Below are 19,021 nucleotides of genomic sequence, written 5' to 3'. Positions count from 1 at the left end.
TGTCCAGCACCTGTCTAGAGAGATGAAATATCAAGTTACTCATGTTTAGATCTCAATTTTTTTTTTTATTTAAAAATATCCAAAATAAGGCTAGGAAAAAATTTGGATTATCTACGTAACAAAAGAAAGGTTCTGCTCTTCTTGAATGAGAATAAAACCTACTGAGCAAAACACACTTAGCGCATGGGACCTTGGACACCACCCTTCCCTGAGGCCTTGCACAATAGCACCTGTGTGTGGACACCCCATTCGCTGGCTTTTAAACTCCACTTCTGTGCAGAACAGCTGGGAGAGGAGCCACCATGTCACTCCAGAAAGCGGCAGCCACATGTGGACTCCACAACACATTTCAAAGTGCAGAATTCTCCAGACCGGCTTTGCTGCCTCCCTGCTAAGAACCATCCATGTGAAGCCTAGTCCAGAGCCCCAGTGCAGGACACGGGAAAGGCCTAAGACTGCTCTAGACTCCAGGTGATGCAACAGGAAGCTTATGGGGTGTGTAGAAAATCTTCGAGGCTCTAGAGATTTTGAGGTTGTATGCTTTATGAAATAGACCAAGCTTCCAGTCTCAGAAAGGAGAGGAGTGGCAGGTGGTCCCTCAGGGATTGTCCTGGAGTGGGAGATGGTCCCTCAGGGATGTTCTTTGAGTGCGAGGTCCAGCTGAAATGCCATGTTCCTTGAAGACTGACAGCAAGGCTGACCTGGCCCAGCAGCGTTAGCGGGCTGTGTATGTCTGAGCCCAGGCGATGCCCACGTGCGAGTAGCAGTACAGGAATCCCAGGACAGACAGGGTCACCCATGGCCAGCCTGTGTGAAGAGGCAGAGAGCAAGAATGGTTAGAAGGGGCTGAGAGATGGCTCAGAGGTTAAGAGCATCTTGAAGATGCTCTTCCAGAGGACCTGGGTTCAATTCCCAGCACCGACACGGTGACCCCCAGTCATCTGTAACTCCAGTTCCCGAGGATACAATGCCCTGCGAGTATTGTGCAGACACATCTGCAGGCCATAGACATATATGAAATAAAAATAAAATAAAGCTAAAAAAAAAAAAAAGAATGGTTAGAAGGCCTGGTCAGGCCTTCCTTCCTGACAAATTGTCCCCAAGGAAATAGCAATGGAAAAACAGGCCTCCCAGAAAGCCAGCTTTGTCTGCACCCAGCAGCTGGGGTCCTGTGTTCTCATCAGGGCCCACTGTGAAGGGATGGTCACATTACTGCAAGAGCAAACACACTTAGAAATAGGGTATGCTTTTAAAGAGTACGTCCTGCGGAGACCAAAGCAAATAACCCGAAGAGAAGACATTTTGTGGGAACCATAGTCAATCTCCAAACACAGACCTGCTGTTACAGAGACTACAGTGCCATATTTAGCACATAGATGGGAAGACCCCAAGTTGAATATGAGATTTCAAAACTCAGAACTGAGGGCTGGAGAGACGGCTCTGCAGTTCAGAATGCTTCTGCTTTTACTGAGGACCAGAGTTCAGTCCCTCGCGTCCCCGTAGTGACTTACAACTCCCTGTAACTCTAGGTCCAGAGAATTTAATGTCCTGTTCTGGCCCGCACAGTCACTGCTGTGCGTGGTGCACATACATACACTCAGGCACACACACATGCACACATGTATACACACACCATACTCATACAAAGACATATACACACACATACTACACACATGTTAAATAAATACATATATCTTGTGAAAAAGAATTCTCAGAGTTTTGGGCTGGAGAAATGGTTCAGTCATTAAGAGTACTTACCACTCTTGCAGTAAGTTCTCAGATCCCACATGGCAGCTCAAAACCATTTGTAAGTCCCACTTAGATGGGCCTGGCCTCATGGTACCAGGCACACACACACTACATATACATACATACGCAGACAAAACCCTCATACACAAAAATAAGAACAAACAGATCTGTAAAAGCAAACATCAGAGCTCTTAGCAGCTCCTTCTGCGATGTGCGCATCTTAGGATCTCTGCTCTTGTATTTAGTATTAGTGTCTGGAGATGCTGCACACTACCAGAAGCCATGCCCCACAGCTCAGTCTTGTGTTAGAGGTGTCCCTGTGCCAGCTCAGGTTAAGACAGGCACGCTTAGCAGGGTTTAGTACCATCCTTAACCTGCACACCAGGTAACAGAATGCGCAGTGTACAAAGCCCATTGAACCTGGGCCACGCAGGATAAGCAAGAGTGTGACAGGTGGAAAGAGACAGGTGACAGTATTCAGGTCTCCAAAGGGTGGGCTCAGGTGACACAGCTGCTGCATAGGGCTGGGTGCCTGTGGGCAGAGGTGTGGATGGGAAGGAATTCTGACAGCCACTGGCTGCCACTTTTTATTAATATGGGCTCTCTGCATCACTGTGTTTAGGCCCTGACGACTCCGCCATCCTAGCCTTGGCAAAGTCATGAACCTCAAAGGTTAGACCAGTGTTACAGAAACAGCCTAACTATTGTGCTTACAAACGCAGAGTGAAGTGGTCCAAAGCCTTCCATGGCGACAGAAATGTAGGCACCAGAGAAAAGGAAGGGCCACAGAAGTGTATCTCCTGCAAGATCAGAGTGACAAGAGGGACACCGAGCCCTGGACTTCTCCCAACCTTCCCGGTAGGGTAGCATCCGTGTCTGCCAGTCACGTGTCACCTATTGGTGGCTGTATCCAACGCCCACATATTTAAAGGATTAAAACAACTGAGGTATAGTCTGTGATAGTTTTTGCAGGCCATAATTCTGAAATCAAGGTGTTGGCAGGGCCACACTCCCTTTGGGGAGTCTTACTCCATGGCCCTTCCAGCTTCCAGGCAAGAGTTCCTGGTCTTCCTGTGGCTCGCAGCTGCACCTTTCTAACCATTGCCTCCATCTTTGTGTGGGTTCCACCCTTGTCACTGTGTCCTCTCTTCTTCTTACGTGGACACGAGTCACTGATGCTCCCTCTGCCTCACAACCGCTTCAATAGCTACAGTTGGAATCACTGTGTTTCCAACCGAACACATAACCAGAGTCCCAAGAGCACATGCGGGTGCGGAGACAGGAGATGCCGTTCAGGACAGGTGGGTATTTTCGTGAATCTTCAAGCTCTCTCCACTGTGGTTCTGTGAGCTGGACATGGGCAGCTCTCTCCACTGTGGTTCTGTGAGCTGGACATGGGCAGCTCTCTCCACTGTGGTTCTAGGATCTGGACACTGGCAGCTCTCCCCACTGTGGCTGAGACACAGTTTCAAGGTACCAGTCGATACCCAGTCCTCAGTGGGTTGCACAGAAGGAAAGACAGATGATGGCTCAGACAGTGGGGGTACTCCTGGACGTCAGCTGTGTTTAGGGTGAGGCATCAGTGGGTGTTTGGTCAACAGAGAACCCCAAGGCCACCTGCACATATGGGCATGTAGGACTGTGCAGTGAGAACTTTGTAAGTTTGGTTTCTTTAGGAGACACAGAAGTGTTATGGGAATATGTTTTCATTTTGATCCCAGGTGTGGGGATAAGAGGCTGCTTCACAGCAGGTGACTGTGATTTGCCTGTGCCCTAGCAGGGGCGGGTTTCACCAGCTACAGATAGTTTCTGTGAATGTGTGAAGTTTTGAATTTTGGGGACTATTCAGAGGATGCATAAACGCTAGGGCCCTGAAAGGCTGTTGCTGGCTGGTTGGTGGTCAGATGCTGTTGGCTGCGGTTTGTCAAGTAGTTGTGTGCATAGAAACAAGGAGAAATTAGATATCTGGGTGGCAAAGATCAAATTCCAAGCTCCCCACCCCCAGGGAACTCCACACTCCCAATCAGCAGGAAGTTGTCTAATGATAAAGTCACCCACTTTCCCCTCTATCCTTTCTTCTCCTATCTAGTGTTAGGGACTTAAAAGGGGGGAGAAGGATAGAAGAAAAAGGAAACCACAAAGTACCCAAAATGTTGCTTAAAGGCATGCTTCACTCATCCAAAGCTGGGCCTAGAACAGCGATGATTGATGACACCACCTCTAGGAAATCTACCTGTAAGAGAGAAGGGTCCTCAACCGTGGGGAGGTAGGTTCTGAGCATCCCCCCTGCTCGTATTATATGTACCATGAAAAGAGGAGGCAGTTAGGCAACCAGACAGCAGTCAGGACATTTGTCATCTGGACCATGACACCTTAGTAAATCCTTGCTTCCCCCATCTACACAGTGGGAGCACAGAGCAGATTTTTAGGGATATACAACATCGCGTGCCTATGGTTACAGTTACTTGGAGCTGAGGCCGTTCATATACATCCAAACATTTGAGAACACCCTGGGCAACATAGCAAGGCCCTATGCCCAAAAGCAAAAGGCCTGGACCACAAGCCACCTTTCCAACTATTCCAGTAATACTTCATTCTCCATGTGCCTGGCTCCAGGCGAAACCTGAGCATCCCTGGGTAGTGCTAACCAAGCTCAGGTGTGGCCCAAGGCAGTGGAAGCACGCTTGGGCAGATCAGCCTCAGGCTCAGATGAGGGCGGCAACCCTCTGAGGACCACTGTGATGTGTGGTCCATAGGCTTGGCAGCCATTAGAAGATGGAGATGAAAGGACCTGTCCTGTGATAAGACACTAGTCTCCCTCTGCCTCCTCCCAGCTTGCCAGATTCAAAGATGTAGACACTTCTGGGCTTTTGACAGCTTAACCTTACTACATAAGCAAGTGGTAAGTTTAAATAGACAATCACTGGCAACTCAAGATGCTATGAATAGATTGCAAAAGACCGTGGACACATCTGGCAGACAAGTGTTGTTAAATTCATGTAAGTGTAGCGAGAGCACAGCAGAGTCATTTGGGATGACCGTATAGTTGGAATCGATGGCATTAATATGGTAGAGGTAGTTACATCGGATATGGTGACTCGTGCAGTGGCTACAGCCAACAAGGGGGAGACAGCTACGGAATACCAGGCAGTGAGATTTTACTTGAGGTTATCATGACTGAGCTGTTCTCTGAGCAGTTTTAACAGCCTGAAAAAGAAACAAACAAACATGGGAAGGCTGAGGTAAGGTAATTAAGAAGGGTCTCTGGAAGCCAAAATGTGAATCTCTGGGAAGGGAAAAGGGGATCAGAAGAAGGAGAGACTCTAATGAAAAACCATTAGAAAGGTAATGGGCTGGGGATCATGAGGACCTGAGTTCGATCCCTACAGCCCACGTGAGAACAAGTACAGCAGAGCGCATGTTCAGTGTCAGCTTGGGGAGGAGAGACAGGTGGATTCCTTAGGCTTGCTGCCAGAACAGTGGCAGATGCCATCTCAAAGTAAAGCAAGGTTTAAGGATGATGGTCAGGCTGGACAGATGGCTCAGCAGTTAAGAGCAGTTAAGGTCTTCAAGAGGACCTAGGTTCAATTCTCAGCACCCACGTGCCAGCTCACAATCATCTGTAGCTCCAGGTCCAGAAGATCCAGTGCTCTCTCTGGCCTCCGTGGACACCAGGCACACAGAGATGCTGTCAGGCAAGACACCAACACATAAATTTAAAACAGTGACAGCCAAGCTTGTCCTCTGGCTTCTACACACAGGCATATCATACGTGCACATCCTCACACACCAGTGTGCCTCCCACATAACACGTAAGGTGAGATGGTGCTGTCACTGTGGCAACCACTATGGATGTCCCTCCAGATAGCAAATCAAACATAAGTTACAATATATGTGACTGAAGACTCCAAAGCAGAACCTGCAGGAAATGTTTGCACACAGAGTCATAACACGTTCACGAAGGTAGAAGGCCCCACACAGACGGATGAGCAATGTGGCAAGAACACGCAGACGCCAGACAGAAAGGAAATTGGCAAATGTAACTGGGGCCTCATGCAGGTGGGATCAGATGTCTGTTCCTTTGTGTCTGGTTCACTGCACAGTACAATGTCTTTAAGTCCCACAGATGCTGTGGTTCAAATTCACAGACAGAATTGTCATTAGCAGGGATTGAAAGGAGAGAGGGACAAGAAGTACTTGATGGAGACAAAGTTTCCATTTTGTGAGACCGAGCAGGTTCCAGAGATTGGATAATAATGACAGCTATAAATAACAATGCAAAAAATTTAAAACTTCTTATTGCCTCTTTGTGAATTTTACATCATGCACCCCAATCCCACTCATCTCCCCCGACCCCTCGTACCCACTTTCCACCCTTGCAATCTCTCCCCAACAGAGAAAAAAGAAACTCACTGTGGAAGCTGTAATGGGTGACAGTGTGCCCCATGGTATGCCCTTTGTCCCCACTTCTTTGCTTGCAAATGTTCACTGCAATGACTCGTTGGTCTGGTACGAGGCCCCTGGCTTATGCTACTCTATGGATACTGGGTCTTCACTGGGACTCCTCTCGGATGTCCTGTTGTTGCCCTGTGTCATGGAAATCCTGAAGTTTTGGATCTCCCCTTCATGCACTCCGGCATGAGGTAGCATGGTGGGGTGGGCCAACACAAAGCCCTGGGTCTGGGTCTGGGCTGGTCAGCCTGCTGGCTTTCCCACTCTCATGCCCTTGGGGCCAGCTCACCCGCAACCCCTGCAGCCGGGGCCAGCTCAATCCTGTTGCCCAGGTGAGGTGCAGGGCCTGTTCTCCCAAGTGCTGCAGCAGGTGAGGGGCAGGGTCAGCTCTCCTGCTCTCATGCCTCTAGGACCAGCTGTCCCACAATGCCCAGGTGAGGAGTGGGGCCTGTTATGCACAGCTCTCAGACATCAACATATCCCTAGGTGGCAGCCCAGACCAGGGATATCTGCCTGGCCTTTGGTGGTAACAGACCCTGGCTGCTGCAGGGCCACAACCCCAGATGTGCCCCCCCCCCATGGCAGCACAGGCCAGGACCCCACCATGGTCCCAGGTGGCATCACTGGCTACTCACATCAGGCTGTTTCTCACTATCCTTATGTCTCTAGTTCTGCTTCCCTTTACTGCACCCGTGTCCTTCTGTTTCTCTTGCTCTTCTGTTTCTCCATCACTTACTTGCTCCTCTTGGCGACCCTTGGCAACCCGGGTCTCTGAGTGTCTGGGGTCATCTCAGGGGTGGTCTCAGGAGTGTCATTCTCTGCTTGTGCACTATGGCGCTGGGCAAGGGTCGTCTTGGTATGGTCTGACACATGCCCCACCCCCTATGCCTGTGTGGTGCCAGACTGGTGGTCATCTCAAACTAGCTTCCTGTCTGGCCCCATGGCACCAGTCTGGTAGTCATCTCCAGCCTGCTCCTTGCCATCCCACCCGAGTGGTCCCTTGGGGGGGGGGGCGGTCATCTCTCTTGGGTCCATTATCCCAGGCAGAGTTCTTCTGGTCTATGGCTTGCTCCCTATCCTGAGATTGCTTCCAGGCCTGCCTGGTACCAGACTGGCGGTCATCTGGCTCGCTTTTTCCAGGGAATGTTAGGTTACTAATCATTCAGATGTTCATGGGTCAGAACACTGATTACAGACACAGCCTCTTTCCTTTTTGCCATCTTCTAACACGTGACACAGAGGCCACACCTGCAATGCTTCCAGGGGCAAATGTTCTTAATGTCCCTGAACTTTATTTTTAAAATAGCTAAAATCATATTTAAGTTGTATATAACTTACTACAATAAAAAAATAAGGCTGAAGCCTTTGATAAAATAATGTATAGTAAATGATTCCATTTACATAAATTGTAACCCAATTTATAATGGGAACAGTCTGTGGGTGCTGGGAGCTAGGGCAGGGGAGCACATGTGCAAAGGGCACTGAGAGCCTCGTGTGGGGCAGTGAGGCAGTTTCTCTAACTTCCTCATCCACCTCCTGCCTCTCTCTCCCTCTCCTTTCATCTCTTGCTTGAGACAAGGCCTTGCTGTGTAGCTCAGGCTAGCCCCAAACTGCCTTGTCCTCCCAGTACTGGGATCATGTCTGTGCACTGTCACACCAGGCAAACATTCTATAATTTGAGAGTGAGGCTGGTTCCTGATATTCACACAGCTGGCAAACACCACCCAACTGCACACACATAGACGGTGCTCTTGATGGTGAACGAACTGTTTTCAATGACATCAGAATGAAAACCTCAGAGGCGCCAATCAGACATCCAAGTCACAGACCGGTCCTAGGCTGCAGAGGCGCCAAGGGCTCAGACAAAGTGTGCGGGAAGCACAATTCAGTTTTTACATAATGTTTTGTCTTCAGTCCTGCATCCTCCCAGGGAGGGAGGAAGGGTTCTTGTGAGTGTGTCAGGACCCAGTTCTGGCCCCTGGAGCCCTTGCTTCCTCCACAGGGGCTTCTCAGATAGATGCTCCTTCTTCTCCCTGCAGAGGGACTTGGCAGAGGACAGGCTGACGCCGCAGCCGAGTCAGCACTATCCACGCCGTGTGGGAGGAGGTTAACTGAGTCGCTGGGTGATGCAGGGGTTGTCAGTCACCCACCAAAGGTTCTCTGAGAGACCCACTGCTGCAACAGTCTTGGGGGTTGAGGGGTTTGAGGGCCAAAAAGCAGCTTCTCTCTCACTGAGGCCAGCCGCAGGCAGAACTCTCAGGGCTGGTACTGAGCAAACACATGAGAGGCTACACCAGTGTTAAAGAGAGGTGCACCTGCAAGCTAGTGAAAGCAGCATCTTTACAGCTCTGCATTGTTTACTCTCTGATCAGAGCAAGGCATTTCTTCCCTCAGCTGTTGCCTCAGTGCCATTTGAATTTGCTAGCTCAGGATTCAAGAAACACAGGTGTCCTGCCTCGCTCTGCCCCTCCCTGTGAGGTTTAATATCACCATGCCGTTAATTACTCAAATACCTCTTGGCATGACTGCTTTCGTTGAAAGTGCAGCTCCCAATAGCATACTGTGTTTAATGATGTTCAGATCGGATGGGGGTAAATGGCGAGGTGCTTCATTTAAATCCTATTTACTGCAGTTGCTGTAGCCAGATCCCACAAGCCATTCATCAAGTGGTCTTGAGCCCAAGGCCCTCCCTCCTGGGCTAAATTTAGCTCTTTAATAAGCTGTGGGGCAGGAGCCTTTTCCCGGCAGAGGGCTGGCTACTGATCTGGGGACAGGTAGGTGAAAAGCACAAAGCTGTGTGCACATCTCTGCCCATTCCAGGCACACAGGGGCGCAGATGGGCGCTCTGAGCAACCTGCCTGCCCTTTCTTAGGGTTCTAAGAATAATGCTGGACCCAAACCCAGGTTTTAGACCTGTCTCCTTGTTATCCTCTCACCTCAAACACACTCGCGCACACACATACACACACACATACACACACACACACACACACACACACACACACATAATGTTTCTTGTGGGGGGCGGAGGCTGCATCCATGTTGCCAGGGAGGTCTACTGACCGGCAGGCAGCAGGACCCCATCCTGCAGCTTCTGAGGAGGCTCAGACTCAAGACTGGGAGTTTCTAAGAGGTTCCCTGGGGTCACGGATGTTGTGAGTGCAGGGGCCATACTTGTTCCAGATACCCCAGGATGCCGAGGGAAGGGCTTCTGCCAGAGCTGTCCAGCAGTAGACTACACACAGGCATTCCTTTAGCTCAAACTGTTGGCGGCTCTGTCCAATCTCACAGCAATAAAGTGTGCACCCCATCCCTTACCCACAAGGAGACCAAGGATCGGAGAAGCCAGACCGCTCTTCCAACTCACTGTTAACTACAGTGGTTTCATGGTGCACCTGGCTGCAGGCCGAGACACACTGCTCACTTCAGGTTACAGCAGGCCCCAGGCTCCAAGCAGGCCGCCTCCCAGGGTAGCCTTGCCTCAGCCTCGCCTTACCTCCCAGCCTAGCCTCTTCCCCTTTAAATCCCAAGCTATTCCCTGACCCCAGGTACTCAAGGCCCCTGGCAAGAACCACAGAAACCACCACGTCTTGCCTCTTCAGACATTCATTGTCATTAATTCTCGTGGGCACCCCTGTCCCTGGGGCCTTCACTGCAGGAGGAAGGGGACAGACCAAGTGTGGTGAGCTCTCACTCCTGCGCCCTGCTCCTCCATTATTGCTAGACTCTGTCTGTGGAGTGAAGGGCTCATCCAGGCGCTCAGGGGCCCTTCAGCAGCACTGTCAAAGTCACAGTCCCTCAGCTCTTGCTGTGGCCTGACACCTCCCCCCACCCCCCCAGCAGCATCAGCTGGGAGATGGAGCAAGGGCGCTGGGACCCCTCAAGGCGCTGCCGTTCTAAGCAGGAGTGTCTTGCTAGGGTGCTGGGTGTCTGTTTGAAACAGCACCCATAGCGGCCTATATAAATCACCTTGTTCACAGTCAATTTCACATCCTGATGAAGTCAACTTCTGCGCATTCCTCATCCTGTCCCAGCTCCCAGCACAAGCAGCAGGCGCTTACCAAAGCACTCTCCGCCACAAAGCAAAATTGTTTCATGTGACATCAAAGAACGGGGAAGACCTCGCCAGAGTCTCTTATCCTCACCCTGACATGAAAGCAGGAGGCGGGGCCTACAAACACATCCTCTCTTTCCAGCAAACAGGGTGGGACACTTGCTTCCCAAGAAACTGTCCCTAGCACTTGTTGCTGGTCCAGCCACTGTGGCCGAGAGACCATCTTGCCAAGGCTTTCTCAACTCCTCCTCCTCCTCCTCTTGGTCTGTCCATACAGCCTCGTTGCTAATTCATAGCCAAGCTACACAACGCAGTGGATATTGCCTACCTGGCAAATGCGCTGCGGAAAGCTGCCTCCTGACCCAGAAGGCCACACGCTGCGAGGGCTTTGTGTGCTCATCCACATCTGTTCATACCTGTCAAGACCAGCGGATGCTGAGGCAGCAGGCTTTCTTCTACATATGTGGCAGCAGCACAGTGGAACTATAAGGCAAGCACAGTCAGAGACGAAGACCGAAAGCAATGTGGTCTCTCTCTCTCTGTTGGAATCCTTCTTCTTCTTGGGACAGTGGGGGATGATGCAAGGCCTACGTGCTAAGACAAAGGAGGTGAGTGGCAGAGGCATGCGGCATAGCAGTGAGCTATTGCTGATTAGTGGGTCATGGGGCCACTTGGGTGATGGGTCACTGAGCCAGTATGTGGACATAAATGGCCAGAGAGGTGACTCATGCACAGGGTGGGATAGGGTAGGATGACACGGCAATTCCATCACGGTTCTCAGGGAGATCAACAGCCAGAAACTTACTAACTGTTTCTAGAATTTCCCTTTTAATATAGGTTTGGGCTGAGGTCAATCACAGTCAGCCGAGCTCTCAGAAGGATCCCACAGATGGGAGCTGAGCAGATGGCTTAGTGCGTACAACGTATGCTGTACAAGTCTGAGGCCTTGAGTGACATCCCCAGTCCCGGGGCCTGTGTCTGCGACCCCAGCGCTAGGGGGACAGGCAATAGGATCCCTAGAGCTTGCTGACCGGCAATAAACATCTGCTGAAAAGAAAGGGGCTTAGCTTTGGGGTGTGGTCTCTACATGTACGTGCGCACACAGCTTTTTCCTGAGGAGTGAGAAATGGCCTTCCTTCTTCCCTTCCCAGACACGCATGGTAAAACGGAGCTGGAGGAGCAGATACAACCCTAACTTACAGTTCTCGCTTAGGAAGCTGCAAGTCCCTACTCCAGCACCCGAGCCAGACCCCACATCGTCCATCTACTCTGCCTGTTCCCCAGACCATTGGATGTAGTCCACAGACAGAAATGTCCATGGTCCAGGCACCATCTGTACTTGTGGGTCGGCCTGGGAGAGAGGAGCCTACTGTGTACTGAGAGTGAAGACCTAGACATAGCCAAGACGGCCCTGCCAACTCCTATCAATGTCAGGCAACCTCCAGAAGGTTCTAGAGAGGGAGCAAAGCACCACTGGAACCGAGCGCACATCTGGAAAGGGGTGCTGGCAAGTGCAGCTGACATGTCCCATGCCTGCCGCAGCTGTTAAAGAGTTCAAGTGACTCAACTTGAATTCTGGGACAAACAGAAGAGCATGCTCCCTGCATCATCACCACCACCCACACACACCACCAACACCACCAACACCACCCCTACCCCCACCTCCCACCCCCACCACCACCACCACCACCATCATTAGCAGCAGCAGCAGCAGCAGCTTCCTAGAGCTCTCAGCACCACAGTGGGCTGGGAACTGAGACAGCAGCTGGGGCAAGGAAGGACACGTTCCCACCTGCTGTCAAAGACACCGTGTTCTCACTTCACCAGCCCACTTACTGCATCTTCAGGAGTCAGCTTCGCTCACAGGTAAATTAAGAAACAGGACAGAGTTGGAAGCTGGGGTTCACAGAGGAGAACTCTCCCTCTCAGCAGCCACTGCTTTTAATCCAGGAATGGTAACCAGGCTTGGCAGCACCATCATGGCTCTCTCCTGCCCTCTCCTGCCATTTGGCTAATGGCAGGCTGACTGTGGTTTTTCTGGGGGGTGGGGGGTGGGGGGTGGGGTCTGAGTCACTGGTTGACCTCATCAGTGCAGATCAGAACTGAAGCTGCCTTTGCCTCTCTCAAAAGGAGAATCCCAGAATGTGTCCAGATCAGCTCAGAAAAATGTGGGTCCCATGTCTACAAATGGTGTTTGGGAGAGGCCTCTCAGGGATGGGCGGGGCAGAGGTAAGGACAGTGTCCAGGCTCAGGGACTGTGATCAGCCTGTCCTCTCACTGCTTGTCAAAGGCTGCAGCTACTCATGATGACACTTGCACGGGTTTGCAGAGGCAGCTGGGACCAGGACAGGCCCCAGGCGCCCTCTCTCCTCAAAGTGCATCATAACTCCCCAGGGGTGGAGCAAAGGCTCTTACGTCACTGTCCAGTGCAGGGCCCTCCTATCCAAGCCATGCACCCCAAAGACCAAGGGCTCTGCTGACAGTCACAGAGGTTTCTGCTGCCGTAGGCGTCGTTCCCTAGGGACCCCACTTCCCTAGGAGTCTCAGATCACACAGCTGTGTGGGACCATGAGTGAACACAGGCACTGGACCTGGACAGGAGCCAAGGTCGCCGCTGCTGTCATCTTGGGAAATGGGGACTAGGAGGGCCATTCAGCTTGACATGGGGGTAAGAAAAGGCATAGAAGCAGATGCCGTGCAGGCTGAGAGAGCTGAGGTATGCTGACCAAGAGACACTGTTACAGGTACAACACTTTCGGGTCTAGAAGGAACCTCATGTAGGTGCATGCGAGCCAATGTCCCAAGCGGATAAAGGCCAAAGAGAATCAGACTTATTCTATGTCACTTCAGAAGGCAGAGGCAGGGCCAGTGGGCAGGGGTGGGTCACAGGCAGTGTCTTAACCTCCCAGTGAAGGCCAGCACCCTGGTCCTCAGGATACAGCTTTCAGGCCATGCAGACACCTCTCAAGTAACCAAGACAGGTGTTTGTCTGGGGTGGTGGGGCAGGGCGGAGACAAGTAGAGGGAACTAGCTGGCCCCTCCAGATGCTTTCTGGCTTCAAAGATCTCAGGCCTATGAACAAGTCCAGTTACAAACATGGTGGCACGCCAAGGCTCAGGCCAACAGGAGTCCCATGTCAGACAGAACGTGGCGCTCCAGCAAGCTTGGACAGAAGACAGGCAATGTCTTAGTAAAGAGTTTAGACCAGTGATGACATAGGAGGTGACTCACACCTTTCTCAGAGGACACAGGAAGAAGTTCATGCATCTACAAGGCCTGAAGAACAGTGTGTTCCCCTCAGTGTGGTGGCCCCAAGTGTGGGTCTGTTGGGGACAGCAGACACATGCCACTGGATCCTAGGCTCCAGCTGGGAGGTATACACACTGCCCATCCCAGGATCCTTCTGGCAGCTCTAACTTATAGGCCAGATGGACTTGGGATCAGCTGGGGCCCTCAGCAGGGCAAACACCGAGCAAGCTGCAGCTGCCACACCCAGCTTCCCTGTCGACACTGCTCTGCTGGGCATCTGGACCACAGGCAGCTGGCCACAGGCAGGGGCCTCACAAGATGTGGAGGACTGGATGGAAGCGGCCTGGGTTAGCTTGTGGGTTAGAGTAGGAGGCCCTCAGGTACAGTGCCGTTACTGATAGAGCAGCAGGCTACACAGGAGCCAGGAAACGGGAGGCCATGATAGAGCTGAGGACTATACAGGAGCCAGGAAACGGGAGCCATGGTCCTTTGATGGGCTTTCCCCACTCCATTCTCTTCTGGACTAACAGTCTGGGGGGGGGGCGGTCTCAACTGCAACACTGAAAATGCAAATACCACACTGTCCCTTCTTCCACCCCCCACCCCCTTGTCCCCAGTGGTTCCACATCTTGGTGATTTCCATGAATGTATACTGTAGTGTGGTCTGAATGAGAAATGGTCCCTGCAGTCTCCTGTATCTGAATACTTGGTCCTCAGGGGGTGTTTGGAGAGGTTGCAGAACCTTTACGAGGCAGTGTGACAGTGGGGGCATACTTTGAAGTTGTACCTTCAGTTGAGAGTGAGATTGAAGGGCTAAGGGGCGTGGCTCAGTAGGAGAGCCCTGCCTAGGCCGTGTGAGGCCCACTGGGCCATCACCAGCATCAGTGTGGTGAGGAACAAACGCTAAGCCTGGGTATCTCCTCATTCGTTCAGTTTCCTTTTCCTGGGGATTGTCTGGTCCTCTCCTCTCCAGCCTGAGGCTGCTTCCCTAGAGAAGCCATCACTATGCTGACCTGGAGGGTGTTCTGCCGCTGTCCACCCCAGGAGAGCGAGGCCAAGGCGCTGAGTCGGAGCAGATGCCACAGACGAGGTAGGCCCAGGGCTCACTGCCTCGTCAGGACCGGCTATGATGGCTGAGCACAGTGCTGTGGGTGGCACGGCTGGAATACGTGTGCAGAGCCGCTGCCCTCCGGAGCAGCTTGAGTCTCTGCTGCTTCTAATTATTTATTAAGTGGGGAAATCAAAACAGCTACAGCATCATAAACTCAGAAGGAGGTCACATGAGCCAGGCAGGAGAGGCTGTATGCTGCTGTTTTCAGACCTCAGGCTGGCCAGCTAGGAAACGCAGCGTATTTGCCCCCTTCTCTTCTGCCTTCCTCACCTTCCCGCCTGCCTCCTCCTCTCTCCCATCTGCCCGTCCCCTCCACTGATGTACCACTTCATACTGATTCAGACGTGGTTAGAGCTCCGCCCTGGAGCCTGTATCGGCTCTGCCATCATTCCCCCAGCTCTGCACACTGGGTCCTCTGTCAGTCAGAGCCAGTCTGTGGCTGTAGTGAGTGAGTCAGCCTCTCTCCTCCACCCCTGTCATGTCCAGGATCCAGGTGGCCGGGGCCTCCCATCTCCAGCTTCCTGGGGTTCTGTGTTTCCATTACTACCATCCAAGCCCTACCCTGGGGGGCACCAGGAGCAAGCTGAAGGGCCGGCTCTCTTGGCTCTGAGCTCCAGGCTTTCTCAGGGTGCCTACATGAGTGTCTGTGCAGATGGCCCTGGCCCTGTCACTAAGCTGTTCTGCTCCTCCACTCTGAGCAAGGGAGGAGGAAGGGGGAGGGATGGCCTGCCTGTTGCCATCTGTGAGCCCAGCCTCTTCAGAGTTCTCTTCCTGGGGTCTCAGCACCCCAGGTCACTGGTGATGCATGATGGCTAGGGCCCTGTGAGAGGTGTGTGCATCAGGCCTGAGGACCTCCCCTTGCATTAAACCTCTTCTGCTTAATCTACCCAGCATGCTCTCTGTTTCCACAGGTTAGACCTCCGTAAACACCCCCGCTCTGATGGTGTTGGAGTTGCTACAAATGAACTCTTCCCGCTGTAAGTTGCCTTGGCCAAGGTGTTTATCAGAGCAACAGAAACGTAACAAAATGCATTCCGTTCTCCATCGCTCTCTGGTTCCCTTGAGATGCTTGTCACTTTTCAGCTAGGCTGGCTGTCCAGAGTGACCCACCTTTTTCTGCTTCTTCCACTCAGACTCCACACACCCAGCACGGGTCTTACAGCTCTGTGGCCCCGCCTGGCTCTTACATGGTGTCTAAACTCATGTTTACTCAGCAAGCACCTTTACCACTGAGCGCCGCCCTGGCCCTATATTTGTTCTTTCAGTAAAAGTATATTTCACTCCTTCCTTTTAAACTCTGGAATGCACAGATAGCCCAACCCTTTTATCAGCTTACCACGCCCGCCACAGCAGAGCCTCTAAGACAGTGGTTCTCAACCTTCCCGATGCTGAGACCCTTTAATACAGCTCCTTGCAGCCGCAGCTACGTGTGGTTCCAGCATTTCTCCTTACTGTCTGCGTTCAGGCCCTGCAGCTGTGTGGGCCTGACCCCTCAGGCCTCCGGGCCTGTCCTGCCCCTGCCGTCTATGCTGGGATGGAGCCCATGGCTTTGCAGGTGCTGGGCAAGCATTCTGCCTGCCGCCAAGCTGAGTCCAGGGCAGATGGCATTACGTGGCTCAGGCTGGCTGAGAACTTTTGGTCCTCCTATCTCAGCCAGGGTTCCATGTGCATCCCAGGTTCTGCGGAGCTGTTTTGAGGTGGTTTTATGCCAGGAGTCCCTATTTCTGAGCTTAGACTTAGGGGAAAAGGGTGTCTGTGCGGGAATCCAGACAAGATTCCAAACTGCAGATAGTCTTGTACCCAAGGATAGCCCCTTGTACTTGAGGATAGCCCCTTAACTCGAGGATAGCCTCTTGCCTTACACACTGGCGTTGAATACACAGCCCAAATAGACACTATATTGCATTTGTCCGTTTTACCCTCCTTAAGCATTTGTGGAAGCCAATCTTATACAGTTGGGCCAATTCCAAGGCTTCAAATTACATAAAGCTGTTTTCACACATACCAATTGGGTTACTTAACATGAAATTAAAGAGTTCTGGATGCCTGAGTCTGAATAAATTATAAAATCATTACACTTAGACTGGAGTGTTTTTTCCCAAAGGCTCCATCCTGGCATCATTTGAATTGAACCCTAGATTTCTTTCAGTTCCTACATGTGGGCATGTTGACTCAAATGTGCCCAGTGTCTAAGACAACCTGTGCTTGCATTTTTGCACAATGCATGCTCAGGCCTCTGTGCAATTTTCAGATTAATCTTACACTGTATGTTATCGCGCATACAATACCCATGGCCACTAATTTCTCTATAGAGAGGTTGGAAATGCATGCAGTGAGCTACAAAATCAGTCAGCTTTGACACGAGTGAGGGTCAATTCGGGGTCTAGGGATTAACAACTAAATAGCAGTGAAATTAGCAGGCTCAATGTCGAGAGCAAAGTTTAAAACCTCAGCCAATGACTAAGTCCAGAGCTGACTGAAGGCAGAAGAGAGAGAAGCAAAGGCTGCTGGGACCAAGCAGGAAGGCCTGGGTAATGCACGCATGGCTGCAACTCCCCTACAGGAAGCATTCGGTGGCTGCACGGTCACAGGAGGGTCTTCAGTCAGCACTCAGTTGACTTTAACATTTTTATTTGTGGTTGCAAAAGCAGCTCTGATGTTGGGGAAGAAGATATGCCATTACCTAGAAACAAAGAACCCAAGAATCTGCCCCAGGGCCCCTCCCTTACAACGAGGCTTTGTGGAGAAGCAGGGCCACGTGAGCTGAGGGAGGATCAAGAGGCTCTCTCCTCACTGGGGCTGTGAGCTGACAGCTAGATTTCCATGGCGGGAACTTCCCCAAAGCACAAGCGCAGGGGTGGAGGAGGGGAGGGAAGGGCTGGGAGAGGAGGGCAATAAGAGCGACCAGTCCTGTGAGTGGCCTGCTCAGAGGTGGGACACGGAAAGGAAGGCTGGAGTTTGGAGGCCACCAGCAACCAAGAAGCAAAACCAACGCGACTCATGAGAACTCTTCCTTCAGTGCCATGGGATTGGGACCCACGGAAGCCTGTGGAGCGGCCACAGCTCTGCACAGGGATGCCTACAGACAAGCTACACACAGATATTGACCAGCTCCCTGGGTAGAAGAAAGTGGCCAGTGGGTAAGAAAGGGACAGGAAGGGGCAGGCCGCATGACTCCTGACCTCAGAATGTGACTGGGGGCTGGGGTGGGGTGGGGGCGTCCTCAGAGGAAATCAGGCTAAGTTGAGCCACTCTCCATTAGAAGTCTCTAGAGCCAAGAAGGAAGCCTTGCTTGTAAGGAGGAAAAAGAGATGCAGGGACAGAAAGGCAGAGAAAGTGGCATGTGGTGAGACTGGTCCAAAGAGATGCAGCTGAAGGCCAAGGATGCCAAGGCTGGACAGACAGATGCCACGGATGGACAGATACCACCAAGACTGACAGGGAGGACAGACAGACACCACCTATGCTGGGAAGGATGAGAAAGATCCACCCAGACTCTCAACTCTCAACTCTCAAAGACAGCAGCCTTCCTAAGGTTTGGTGGTGGCCGTGCAGCCTCAGTGCTGTCGTCTAACTCCTCGTTGCCCAGTTTTGCCTTGACATTCTTAGGAAGCTGATAATAACCACCCAATACTTTGGTCCATGGAGGGGGGGGTGGGGGCTTATGAAATTTTACCTCAAATTGCAACACATGGGATATTACATTTTTTTTTTTGTTTTAGAAATAATGAGCAAACTGGAGATGTGTAGATAAGGCCAGCTTGTTATTAAATTCCTCAATGTTATTTTAAATATTCAACAAGACATTTCATTTAGAGTTTGGGCTCATAATCATTTTTACAGTCCACAGTTGATATTACAGAAAATCTGCAAACTGAAGATAAAGATGCATTTCTGTAAGGCATGCCAGCAAAGGGCAGGCAGGAAGTGGTCATCTCTGCACTCTGAGATCACAGGTCATTTTTCTTTCTTTTCTGTTACTTTAAAATGTTCCTCATTATGATGTGACACATTTTCAAGGGAAATACAAGAGATATTACTTTTTCCATAAAGAAAAAAAAAAAAAACCAGAACTCAACGCCTCCTTATCTTGGGGCCTTTGTCTCTCAGCGATTGATCCAGGGCTAAGGACTGTGTTCACAGCCTCTTGATCAGACCTAAAAGGATGGAGGCAGATCACACAGTGAGAAGATGCGTCAGATGCTGGGAAATGATGACCTGACCCCCTACAAAGCCAGAGGCCAGGCCTGGGAGCAAGTGGGGAGGTTTGGTTGCTGTTTTATTTTTTGTTTTATTTTTCAAGACAGGGTTTCTCTGTGTAGTCTTGGCTGTCCTGGACTTACTTTGTAGACCAGGCTGGCCTCAAACTCACAGTGATTCGCCCACCTCCACCTCCCAAGTGCTGG

At 51.4% G+C, this 19,021-nt stretch overlaps 1 protein-coding gene across 2 annotated transcripts in view; it reads right to left on the bottom strand.

Moving 5' to 3' along the window:
• Positions 1–577: 577 nt before the first annotated feature.
• The window catches only part of HHAT (hedgehog acyltransferase), a 252,165-nt gene continuing 233,721 nt past the window's right edge, over positions 578–19,021 (bottom strand). Inside the window, exon 12 of one of the 2 annotated variants that reach the window (XM_084794947.1) lies at positions 578–807. In XM_084794947.1, the coding sequence (XP_084651073.1) occupies positions 716–807 (92 nt within the window). In that variant the 3' untranslated portion in view covers positions 578–715. The remainder of the gene's footprint in view (positions 808–19,021) is intronic. The other variant, XM_084794948.1, reaches the window with a different exon arrangement.

The sequence above is a fragment of the Acomys minous genome (assembly GCF_964271855.1).
Source record: "Acomys minous genome assembly, chromosome: 1".
NCBI classification, from domain to species: Eukaryota; Metazoa; Chordata; class Mammalia; order Rodentia; family Muridae; genus Acomys; species Acomys minous.
The sequence above is the reverse complement of the archived record's forward strand: the minus strand, read 5'-3'. Positions and strand labels throughout refer to the sequence as shown.